At 32.3% G+C, this 13,531-nt stretch overlaps 1 protein-coding gene across 2 annotated transcripts; it reads right to left on the bottom strand.

Moving 5' to 3' along the window:
• Window positions 1-6,275: 6,275 nt before the first annotated feature.
• LOC133318200 (uncharacterized) lies at window positions 6,276-8,749 on the bottom strand. 2 transcript variants are annotated; one of them, XM_061520192.1, is made up of 2 exons: window positions 6,811-8,749; window positions 6,276-6,718 (listed from the first exon to the last, which is right to left on the bottom strand). In XM_061520192.1, the coding sequence occupies exon 1, from the start codon at window positions 8,544-8,546 to the stop codon at window positions 7,971-7,973; it is 576 nt and encodes a 191-aa protein (XP_061376176.1). In that variant the 5' UTR covers window positions 8,547-8,749; the 3' UTR covers window positions 6,276-6,718; window positions 6,811-7,970. The 2 variants fall into 2 exon arrangements, with proteins under 2 accessions (XP_061376176.1, XP_061376175.1); XM_061520191.1 differs by having other exon boundaries at window positions 6,276-6,707.
• Window positions 8,750-13,531: the final 4,782 nt, after the last annotated feature.

Below are 13,531 nucleotides of genomic sequence, written 5' to 3'. Positions count from 1 at the left end.
ATTGCAGATTAAATTGATAAAGTTTCTGAAGATATGACAAATTTTTTTAGTAGCTTTCCCAACTTTGGGGTTGAACTGCATTCATTAAACCATCAAACTGAATATTTTTTTTCTCCCCTCAAACATAATCATGTTGCATTTGACTGAGGGATTGGAGGCAAGAGCTGTCACACAAGATATCTGCTGTGTTGACATAACTTCTAAGGTCAAGTTTAAAGCATGAAGTACTATTTTCTACATACTATTTTCTACATATTACTTTCTTGAGCTTTGGAAAACAACAGAATTTTCAAGTATGGCGTTAGATATAACAACGGGCTCTCCCTTATGCGTGTCTTGTTGGTCATGGGATGTAATATGTTGATAATGGAATATTATACACTAAACATGAAAATGGATTAAATATTAGGAAGTTAATATGTAATTTACTGTTCTTTATTGTTTTCATTTTTCCTCTTTCCCATAAAAATAAAGATTAGAGACTCTGCATTACCTTGTGTGGAAGCTTATGAAGAGTTAATAGTACATCAAAAACCACATTCGAAAAATTTTGTTCCCCAAGATAAACAGTGTGGGCTACTTTAAGACTCAATGTTGTGAATCTAAAGCCTATTGAGTAATAATTAATGTATGCTCACAAGAACAACGTGCTATAAAAGCAATGAACATTATTGCACGTATCTAACCAAATTAGCATGCTCCAAAAAACTTGATCCGCAGCTTTGACGACTCCTGATGGTACATAAATGCAGAAAGTGAAGTTAACATTATCCTCAAAATAATAAGTCTCAATTCACTTCCATAAGAAGGCTAGTCACTATACAAACAGAATATATGTAGCTTAGGACCATATATACATTTAGCAGTGTGGAAAGTATTCTCTTTACGTTTTAAGGACTTAAATTTTTATTTCCATCATCTCTAACCTCTATCTGTTCAACAAAAATACATCAGCTAGCCAAGTGGTGGCATCACTATGGTTAGTATCCAGTCACGGTGGGAAGGAACCCTCACTGTCCCAAATCCAAATCAACGACGCCAACATCTTTCTTCAAGAACTCAATGATCTCTCCCTCCTCATTATTTAATGCCACACAGTCATTCTTCTCGATGGCCCAACCGGTCGGCCAATTAAGGTAGGCACAAATCTCTCCCACTCACCCATGTCAGCCCTGCTGACCAAGGATACCAACCCTCCACCCTTTTTGTCCTTATAGGACAATGTTTTCCGGGCGAGATACCAAAACGTCTTGTCTTGAGATACTACTTTTTCCAAACAATTTCAACAGATCTCCTAAATAGAAGTTCCCCTTCCACAACTACAACAGCAGCAGTGACGGCCACCAACATAACAGGGGCTACGATGCTGCCACAGCACCGGTAACAACCTCAAAGTATGGAATTTTATATAAAAATTACAACCCATAGAAAAAACATACGAAATATTAAAAAATTAAACAAATGTTTTTTATTTAATTTTTACTTTTTTATACACAACAACAAATGAAAGTTGTGCGTTATTATGCTTAACAAAACTTATTCTATCTTGATCGGAACTTTAGTAAAAAGAGCTCACACGAAACCCCAACTTACATGTAGTTTTATCATTTAATTTTTGCAAAGAGATTATTTTTTAAATTTAGAACTGTGATCTTAGTATAAAAACAAATAAAAATAGTTTGACATTGCTTTATGTAACGCCCGGCCACTTGTAAGAATCAACGAGTATCCCCACATACTAACACGAGACTTTTCAGTGTGCTTTTTTCTCACTCGCACACTTCCTGGAACTTCCAGGAAGTGTGCGAGTGAGGAAAAAACACACTGAAAAGTCTCGTGTTAGTATGTGGGGATACTCGTTGATTCTTACAAGTGACCGGGCGTTACAAGTGGTATCAGAGCAGGCCTCTCATCTCATCCAGTACGGTGTGGTTCGAGGACGAACCAGGCGGAAGCTGGTGGGCATGTAACATCCCGAACGCTGACGAGGGCAGGGAGTGATCGCCGGTGCGAAAGGGCATGGACAAGAAGCGGCTCCTGACAGGCTTCCAGCGGGGGTTACATGCATGAATGAATCGAATCGACACCCGAAAGAGAGGGATTCCAATGACTGTGCAAGTGTGAGACTGCACAGTTTGGGAATAGCTTATAAGAATTAATTGGTATTATCTATACTAACAAGATGCATCTGCTTTTCGGTAGCCCAGAACGGAAGAACTCCACAGTTAAGCGTGCTTGACTTGGAGCAATTCTAGGATGAGGGGTGACCTCCTGGGAAGTTTTCCCAGGAAGTGTGCGAGTGAGGAAAAAGCACACTGAAAAGTCTCGTGTTAGTATGTGGGGATAGTCGTTGATTCTTACAAGTGGTCGGATGTTACACTTTAGGTTCATCCTCTCTAGAACCGACGGTAGTGATATAGAATATGGGTTTTATAAGAGTTATGTTATAGGAAAAATGATTGTGTAATGTTATAGAGATTCGTTTTGCGTGCCAATGTTTTTTTTTCTTCAAAAAGTGTGGGCCCCACAAAATGTTGTGTGTGTAAGAAACTTTGTTGTGTCATGTTAAATGACAAATGCAAACCCCATAGAATATTACCTCATAACAACAAGGAATTCAATTTTCCACGGAATACTCGCACTCCTTTCCCCATCTTTTTTCTTGACACGAAAAAAAAAAATAAAAAAAAATCTTATGAAGCAACTTGCCGGTTAAGAAAGGTATTATTTATTGGAAGTTTGGAATTAGGAAGAGAAATTTGGGCATTAAGGATTTGAAAATTGAAAAAATTTCCTTTGTTTTTTTTCTGTACATAAATTTGTCCAAATTATGTAAGACATTCTAAGTCACTTGTCTTCTGTTAGCAATCATGACCTTCGAAAAATTCTTATGCCTTGTATTACTGTTATCCAGGAGTAAAAATAGAAATATGATTAGAAAAATATTTTAGTCCATTGGATAAAGTTTGGTAATAAATAGAGATGACTAGATATACAAACATTTACCCAGTTGAATTTCACTTAATCTATATAAGTGAAAAATGTCAAAAACTTCCTATTTTTTTTCGTCTTCCGCAGATGGACACAGATCAAAAAAAAAAAAAAATTGAGTGAAAATCTTTCAAAATTCGTAGAGAAAACTAGAGACTTCCAAATTATTTCGTTCCAAAGCCAAACTTGTGAGAAATTTCGAGAGGAACACATTGGTACCCATATTTTCATGTGGGGTTCATTGTAGAGAGAGTTCTACCTCCCCTAAAATTTCGGGTTTATGAAAAATCGGGGTTTTGATGGAGCTTGAGACCATGAGAGTTTGAAGTAAGCTTTCACCTTCATTCTTGGGTACATTGTGAGTTGATCCCAGCATTGTTTTGAGCAATTTCCACGGATTGGAATCTACTTCCGCTTGAGTTGGAGATTAGTGGATTTTTCACATTGAGTATGTGATCGTAGTTCGGATTCTTCGGACATGAGGTTTATTGGAAGACACTGTTTGCGAGGTACAAGAGTTGATGGTGCTGAGACATCGCGTGACAAGAGGCCAAAGGAGAGATACTATCTAACATGATAGTATGATTTGATTGATATGCTGATATGTATTTGACAGCGTCCTGTTTTGGATATATATATATATATATATATATATATATATATATATATATATATATATATATATATATATATATATATATACCATTTTATTTTTTTTTAGAGCACAGAAGATGTCTATGCGATGTTGATAATTAATCTATTTTGTTAATTATGTCTGCATATGTCTAGTCACTTATTTAACTACATCTCTTTTGGTTGGTTGATGTAATCATATAAGTAACTCTATGGATATTATTTTGAGACCTGTTATATATGGGATAGCCTATGTCATGGATGGCTGAGTAATATGGTTTATGCCTGGATTATATTAAACTGTCCATCAGGTTGAAATTATCATCGTGAAATTTTTTCCCAATGATCCAAAATATAGATGAAATGCTGTCTATTTTATTTTGACCATGGAAGTGAAAAAGTTTACAATATATAAGAAAAAAAATAAAATTTATTCAATTAGCTTCTGCATTTAATAAGTTAAAATGTGTTGTCCTTACTATAATGTGAATTTTAATTAACCAGCCGCAGAGAAGATCCCACAACTATAGCCCCGAATCGGCTCAAATGGCAGCATAAAAAAAAAAAAAAAAAAATCTGCCCTTTCTGAGGTTACGCAAGAGTGTTTTACAGATTTATTCCCACCTTATCTTCTTCATATAGAAATTGAAATTTGATGCAAAGCAGGCAAAAGTTCTGATTCTCTCGATTGGTCCAATGGCTAATGTTAGGGAAATATAAATTTGAGGTTACCCTTGCATTGAGTATATTTCAGATTTAGGAAAGAAAAAAAAAAAACAAGAAGAACCGAGCAAGAAAAGGAAATGGTATTTGAAGACAAAATAAAAATAAATTATTTATTTTTTATAAATATATCCTTCCGTTATGGTAATTGCTAGATGACTTAACGATTTGATTTTTCTCTCTCAAATCGCATTATCCTTAAATTTCAGAAAAATGAAAATAGTGAGTATAAGAAAATTTTGAAGAATTAGTTGAAAACCTTTATCTTAACAAACCTTTTCATCCCTCCCTTATCTCAATCTGGAATGGGTAGATAAAATTAGCAATATAAAAGATTAATAATTGCAATTTACTTAACTCCTGGACAAGGTTTACAAGACAACCGCAGATCATTTCATGCAAAATAGTTACTCACTCACCGTACTGTGCCTGTTCTATTACCCTCCCCAGATGGCTTTTGAGTTTTTACTCCATCATTAGTTCAAAATTTTGATAACAATTTTCATCAATCGATAGAAGAAATCGAATTCTTTTAAAATTTAATAACATATTATAAAAAGGCTTTAATAGCTCTCATTGTGGCTGCAGATCAGAAAATTTGCAGTAACATTTACTTTCATCAGGATCCAGTTTCGGATCTTAAAATTTTTATTTTTTTTGAATTTCAAGATCCGGCTCTGTATCTTATGTAAATATATTTGCTGCAAGTTTTTTCATCAACAATGACAGCAGAAATGAAGAACCCTTATAAAAATTCATCGAAGAAACAAAAAATAGTATAGTAATCTATTACCGTTAATTTCCGTCAATCAACGGTTATTATCTATTATAAATTAATAATTAATTAATGAATTTAATTTGCAAAAATAATAACAATTCATTGGCAAAGATCAACGATTAAAATAATTATAAGAAGTTGTAAACGAAAATAGTTTACAAATATAATTTTCCAGTTATTGATGAACTACAACACGAGGTGTATAAGCAAACTCTGGCCAAGCATATATTTTGAGTTTGCCCAGGGAGGACATAGCCGATGCAAGAAGCAAATCACTGAGAGAATCTTGCACTAGTCACTCCATTCAGAGAGAAGACAATCATCCCCACTGAATTTTGTTGAGGGAAGAAAAAAAGAAAAAAGAAAAGAGAAGAAGAAAACACTCTTCGCTAGTATGATGCCCGGATACACTTTATTTCACAAAGATGTCTCAAACGTCATGCAAAGAATTATGCTTAATGCTTTTGACCAAAATGAAGCAACCCAATTTTGAGGTACCTCTTGATACGTGAACTAAGTACTAACTATTTTATGAGCAGGTGGACTAGAGCAACCCAAATTTAGGAGTCAGAAAAGCAACAAAATTTCCTCCATCCTTTTCTTTCTCTATTTCCCGTCTTACGAGGTGATCATTTATATGTTTGGCATACCTCCATCAAATATTAAATCAGTGTTTTGCTAAAATTGAAGAAACAATCATTTTGGTCAAAGGTTGATTTGATATCATTTTAGTTTCTCATAAATAGGTAATATTAATATAGTTCCTTAGCCTATGTTTGAGATTATGGAAATGGAGTGGAATGAAATAGAATCAAATTAGTTGCTATATTGTTTGAATTGTTTAAAATGGTTAAAATGGAATGCAAGACGATAGAATTCCATTTCATCCAATACATGCATTTTCCTTCCTCTAATTTGAGGAGCATGGGGTGGAACCAACATATTCACTAATCTTCTTTAACTTCAGTGATCAGTCCACTTCCCAAATAATGGAATAGAAACTTACTCCATTCCACTATAAAATATCCAATCCAAAAATGATATGATAATTTTATTCAATTCCACCCATCATTAAATATTCAAACATTGCCATGATCATGGAAAGTGACGTCAAGATAATTATTTATTGCATAAACAGCATGGTTGAGAAACGAAATAACTGTCATTTATCATTATTAAAGGATTGAATTGATGTCAATTTTCTATGATTGAAGAACTAAATGCCATATTTCTATTAGGGCAAATTACATAAAACCTCCTCTCAATTGAACCAATTAACCCCCTTCCGCTTTAACATTAAATCAATTAAACATATTCAATAATTTCAAGACAAAAATGCCCATACCTTCACTCCATTACTATACCCATGACGACCAATATCGCTCCCCATCTGGCACTGCAAATAGAAAATAAGCAGAAAACACACTCCAAATATGTAGCTTTTTGCATTCAATGTAGTCATTCTTCACCTTGAACAACCAATACCCTGATGCTTCAAATCAGATCTTGTCTACACAACACCCTTGATCTACAATAGCCGCAGTTGTTCCTTTCTCATTTTACCTACAAGTAGCTATGCCACCTGCACATTACCTAGAATCACCATTCCTTATTTCCCATTATAGTCAAATGTTAGAACTCTTATGCAAATATAAACATAGTTGCTTAAAGCTGACCCATCACACCTCATCATTGTAGATGCTACAAATCCAGCCATCACCCTCAGTCCATGACCCGTCACCCACAACCACCTCATCAGCTTTCTCAACATAAATCAATGTCAGAAGCAAAGCTTCCCTCCCCTGTTTGAATTGAATTCTGAGCTGAAAGTAAAAATTTCTTTCACCTTATGCCATGGCCTGGACTACAATAAATGTTTATGATCCAGATTCGTGAAGAAAATTTTATTATTGAGAGGCACCTAAAATTGAACATATTCGTGTGAAATATTTGAAGCTCACTGTTATTTTATTTTATTTCTCTTTCGTTTTGCTCTTGAGTGCATCTGCATATATTATAGAACCAACCATGCCAAAATCCTTTGGATTCATTTTGAAGGGATAAATAAGGGGTGAGTCTTTGTATCCGATTATATTTTTTTTTAAGGACTATCAATTTTTGTTTCGTTTAGTTTTTATTGTGCGTCATTTGCGGGAGGCAGCCGCGAGAGGCATCGTGGTTGAAGGTAGGGGTATTTTGTCTTAAAGTTATAAAATATGTTTACTTGATCTAATGTTGAAGTATAAGGGGGTTAATTGGTTCAATTGAGAGTATCGGGTGGCTTTTTGAACAGAAATATAAGTTGGAGGAGGTTTTATGTAATTTACCCTTTCTATTATTCAGATTTCAGAGACTAAAATGTTGTCACCTTCTATTTTTCAGAGACTAAATTAATGTTAATATAAACTTTCAGAGAGCATAATGGTAGTTAACTCACTAAAATTTGTGCAACTTAAAGCCAAAAAGGCATTCAATCCCCAGAAATGGAGTTAACTAAGCTCACAATCAGAGTAACCAAATTGATATCTACCAAGAAGCAGATATGTACTAATTGATAATCAAAAAGTACAGGCACATATTGAATGGAATTCTGCAGATAGCAAAAAGTGAAAAAAATCAGTTATAACTAATAAATTGCCATTGCCATGAATATAGACCATTCTTAATATGTGAAAAAAGAACATCTTTTTTTTTTTTTTTTTCTATTTCTTTTCCTGATTCAACGATAGCAACAATCAAATTCATAAAGAAACTAGTTCCAACAACATGAAATCTAACTCACATACTAAGGCCATATTTTGAAGGCAACAAGATGTTAACAAAAGAATCATCGAAATCATCATCATCACTGTACAAGCACAAGTCTACCTCCCATACCTCTATCACCATCCCCATCCTCCCTCCGTTCTTCATCGTGGCCCTTGGGCACCGTGACGATGAGTTCACCGTCGGCAAATACCGCACTGGCGAGCTCCGGCCGCGTCGATTCTGGCAGCCGAAACCTCCACATATCGAGCTCGAGCTGGTCCAGCTTGAATTCAACGGAGCCACCGTCCCTCACCACAATCTTGGTCACGCCGGGATGGATTTCCACCGTGTGGGCCCTGACATCGCCGATTCCGTCGGTCTCCGCAACGAAGCGGAAGCAGTCGGCAGCCTCCTCGACAGCCACGTCAGCGTCGGAGCGGAAGGGAAGCTCCAGAACACGGCTGAAGACGTGGGGGAGCCGCCGTAACTTCTTGCCGGCGATGCCCAGAAGGGCCTCAGCCTCAGCCTCGGACATAGGGTTCCGACCATCCATGCCAAATTGGATTTTTATGTTGCGTTTTCTGGGAACAGGATGAACCTTCATCGTGTTGTCTTGGAACGCTGCGGAAGATTGCACCACCAAGATTAACAGAGCGATCAAAGAAACAATCATAAAGCAGCGGTTTTTCTTCTTGTTCTTGTTTTCCCCCTTCTTCTTCTTCTTTTCCCCTTTGGGGTTTCTTAGTTCAAGAAAATGAAAATCATAACCCTAATTTTCAATATGCGCCCGCGACGGTCGAGTTTTCCGAAGAAGATAAAGATTTTGATATTATTATTTTTCCTTTTGGGGAGAAAATTTGGGTGAGATTGGGGAAATTGGAAGTGTAATTGATGAAATGGGCGTGGCGGTGCAGATAAGAAGAGGGTGATTTGGATTTGATGTTACTGTGTTGCCCTCGTGCTTCTTGGAATTTACTAATTCTGTCTCCATCAATTATTAATAACTTTTTTTTTAATAAAAGAAACAAAAACATTGATGGGAAATCTCAAATCACCAATAATTGCGAATTAATAAAAGAGGAATGAATTTTTTTACTTTACTGTATTCCAATTTCCAAGACTTATATTTATAATTTTAAATTAAATTTTAAACGATGGACGTATCATGTGTTTCGTTTAATTGTTTTTTGAAAAATATATATATTAATAAAGAAAAAATAATCTCATTTTTGCTCGATATTATTATCTTATGCACAAGATACAAATTAAATGTGAGAGTCACTTTAAATATTTTCTCTCCTCTCTCTTTCATTTGTGAGGATATGAGATTGGTTTTCTCTTATGTTAAACTAGTGAATTACCCGTGCGATGCCCGGGGGAAAAAGAACAAAATTGTTGTCGCCGTCGTTGGTGTGTCGTCTTACTGGTAAATCCACACGTTGATCTTGATATGAACCTCTTAATAATAATATCATAATAAAAAATAATTGTATTAACTTGAAAAGGCGGTAGCATTCAGAAAGATAAAAAAGTAAAATAAAATTTTGTAGGATGAAACGTTTAATTGTATCGAGTAACCTTCACGTCCAACTGCAAAAGTTTAAAAGAAAAAATACCGCTTTTATTGGCATTTATTAATTTGTTTAAAAATTTAAAAGTCCAACGCACTAATTCGAAATTCAGGGGAGCATTAAAAATAACTTCAAACGAAACGTTTAATGAGTCACTTACCTTCACATTGGAATTGGTCATCTCATCTAATGAGTCAGCTGATTTAAAATTTTGAATTTTGAAATGGAATCACTCACCTGTTTTAATGATTCAGCTATTTTTACATTGAAATTATTAAATATTTTAAAATACGAAAAAAATGGAAAATTAATTTTTTATTCAATTAAGTTGTGGTGTAAAATTTTGAATTTTGAAATGGAATGACTCACCTGTTTTAATGACTCAGCTGTTTTTATATTGGAATTATTAAATATTTTAGATAATTGAAAATACGAAAAAAAATAGAAAATTAATTTTTTATTCAATTAATTTTTTTGATTTTTCTTTTAAAAATCGAAATTCAATTTAAATTTCTAATAATTTAAAACAAATGTGGTGGCAGCCAAAACATTTAATGCGCCACTTACCTTCACATTGGAATTGGTCATCTCATTTAATGAGTGAGCTGATTTAAAATTTTGAAATATAATCACTCACCTATTTTAATGACTCAGTTATTTTTACATTGAAATTATTAAATATTTTAAAATACGAAAAAAAAAACAGAAAATTAATTTTTTATTCAATTAATTTTTTCGATTTTTCTTTTAAAAATCGAAAATTAATTTTAATTTCTAATAATTTAAAACAAATGTGGTGGCAAACAAATCATTTAACGCGCCGCATACCTTCACATTGGAATTGGTCATCTCATTTAATGAGTCAGCTGATTTAAAATTTCCAATAATTTAAAACAAATGAGGTGGCAGACAAAGCATTTAATGCGCCACTTACCTTCACATTGGAATTGGTCATCTCATCTAATGAGTCAGCTGATTTAAAATTTTGAATTTTGAAATATAATCACTCACCTATTTTAATCACTCAGCTATTTTTACATTGGAATTATTAAATATATTTAAATACGAAAAAAAAACGAAAAATTAATTTTTTATTCAATTAATGTTTTCGATTTTTCTTTTAAAAATCGAAAATCAATTTTAATTTCTAATAATTTAAAACAAATGTGGTGGCAGACAAATCATTTAATGCGCCGCATACCTTTACATTGGAATTGGTCATCTAATTTAATGAGTCAGCTGATTCAAAATTTCTAATAATTTAAAACAAATGAGATGACAGACAAAGCATTTAATGCGCCACTTACCTTCACATTGGAATTGGTCATCTCATCTAATGAGTCAGCTGATTTAAAATTTTGAATTTTGAAATATAATCACTCACCTATTTTTAATCACTCACCTATTTTAATGACTTAGCTATTTTTACATTGGAATTATTAAATATTTTAATATACAAAAAAAACGAAAAAATTAATTTTTTATTCAATTAATGTTTTCGATTTTTCTTTTAAAAATCAAAAATCAATTTTAATTTCTAATAATTTAAAACAAATGTGGTGGCAGACAAATCATTTAATGCGCCGCATACCTTCACATTGGAATTGCTCATCTAATTTAACGAGTCAGCTGATTTAAAATTTCTAATAATTTAAAACAAATGAGGTGGTAGACAAAACATTTAATGCGCCACTTACCTTCACATTGGAATTGGTCATCTCATCTAATGAGTCAGCTGATTTTAAATTTTGAATTTTGAAATGGAATCACTCACTTGTTTTAATGACTCACCTATTTTTAATCACTCACCTATTTTAATGACTTAGCTATTTTTACATTGGAATTATTAAATATTTTAATATACAAAAAAAACGAAAAAATTAATTTTTTATTCAATTAATGTTTTCGATTTTTCTTTTAAAAATCAAAAATCAATTTTAATTTCTAATAATTTAAAACAAATGTGGTGGCAGACAAATCATTTAATGCGCCGCATACCTTCACATTGGAATTGCTCATCTAATTTAACGAGTCAGCTGATTTAAAATTTCTAATAATTTAAAACAAATGAGGTGGTAGACAAAACATTTAATGCGCCACTTACCTTCACATTGGAATTGGTCATCTCATCTAATGAGTCAGCTGATTTTAAATTTTGAATTTTGAAATGGAATCACTCACTTGTTTTAATGACTCAGCTATTTTTACATTGAAATTATTAAATATTTTAAAATACAAAAATAAAAAGACAATTAATTTTTTATTCAATTAATTTTTTCGATTTTTTTTAAAAAATCAAAAATCAATTTTAATTTCTAATAATTTAAAACAAATGTGGCGGCAGACAAAACATTTAATGTGCCACTTACCTTCATATTGAAATTGGTCATCTCATTTAATGAGTCAGCTGATTTAAAATTTCTAATAATTTAAAACAAATGAGGTGACAGACAAAACATTTAATGTGTCACTTACCTTCACAATGGAATTGGTCATCTCATCTAATGAGTTAGCTGATTTAAACTTTTGAATTTTGAAAGGAAATCACTCACCTGTTTTAATGACAGCTGTTTTTACATTGGAATTATAAATATTTTAAAATACAAAAAAAAAACGGACAATTAATTTTTTATTCAATTAATTTTTTTGATTTTTCTTATAAAAATCGGAAATCAATTTTAATTTCTAATAATTTAAAATAAATGTGGTGGCAGACAAAGCATGTAATGTGCCACTTACCTTCACATTGAAATTGATCATCTCATTTAATGAGTCAACTGATTTAAAATTTCTAATAATTTAAAACAAATGAGGTGGCAGACAAAACATTTAATGCGCCACTTACATTCACATTGGAATTTGTCATCTCATCTAATGAGTCAGCTGATTTAAAATTTTGAATTTTGAAATGGAATCACTCACCTGTTTTAATGATTCAGCTGTTTTTACATTGGAATTATTAAATATTTTAAATATTTTAAAATACGAAAAAAAACGGAAAATTAATTTTTTATTCAATTAACTTGTGGTGTAAAATTTTGAATTTTGAAATGGAATGACTCATCTGTTTTAATGACTCAGCTGTTTTTACATTGGAATTATTAAATATTTTAAATATTATAAAATACGGAAAAAAACGAAAAAGTAATTTTTTTTTTTTTGATAACATGAAAATTAATTTTTATTCAATTAATTTTTTCGATTTATCTTTTAAAAATCGGAAATCAATTTTAATTTCTAATAATTTAAAACAAATGTTGTGGCAGACAAATCATTTAATGTGCCGCATACCTTCACATTGAAATTGGTCATCTCATTTAATGAGTCAGCTGATTTAAAATTTCTAATAATTTCAGACAAATGAGGTGGTAGACAAAACATTTAATGAGCCACTTACCTTCACATTGGAATTGGTCATCTCATCTAATGAGTCAGCTGACACTCACCTGTTTTAATGTTTAAGCTGTTTTTACATTGGAATTATTAAATATTTTAAATATTATAAATTAATTTTTTATTCAATTACTTTTATGTTTTTTTTTTTGCAAACTTTGGTAAAAATGAAGAAGCGAAGTTGATATCAAAATATTAAAAAACAAATATTAAGGCCTTGGTACACTGTCAAAGTTCAAAACATGATAATAGGCCACAGAATAAGAAAAATGTCAATAGCTCCTCGTTACAAAAAATCGACCAATCTACCGCTTTTATTGGCATTTATTAATTTGTTTAAAAATTTAAAAGTCCAACACACTAATTCGAAATTCAGGGGAGCATTAAAAATAACTTCAAACGAAACGTCAAGCAATTACTAATAATGAAATTAATTGTTAACAATTGGTATAATGGGAAATTTCAAATGACATCCCTAAAATTGAAACACGTCGTACTAAAGCTGATAACAAAATATTAAAAGAAATATTTTTTGCAAACTTTGTTAAAAATGAAGAAGCGAAGTTGATATCAAAATATTAAAAAACAAATATTAAGGCCTTGGTACACTGTCAAAGTTCAACACATTATAATAGGCAACAGAATAAGGGAAATGTCAATAGCTCCTCGTTACAAAAAATCAACCAAAGCATAG

Source organism: Gastrolobium bilobum, unplaced genomic scaffold (assembly GCF_033153095.1).
Source record: "Gastrolobium bilobum isolate Gb01-03AN ecotype WA unplaced genomic scaffold, APGP_CSIRO_Gbil_v1 utg9368, whole genome shotgun sequence".
NCBI classification, from domain to species: Eukaryota; Viridiplantae; Streptophyta; class Magnoliopsida; order Fabales; family Fabaceae; genus Gastrolobium; species Gastrolobium bilobum.
This window is presented reverse-complemented; position numbering and strand designations above follow the sequence as displayed.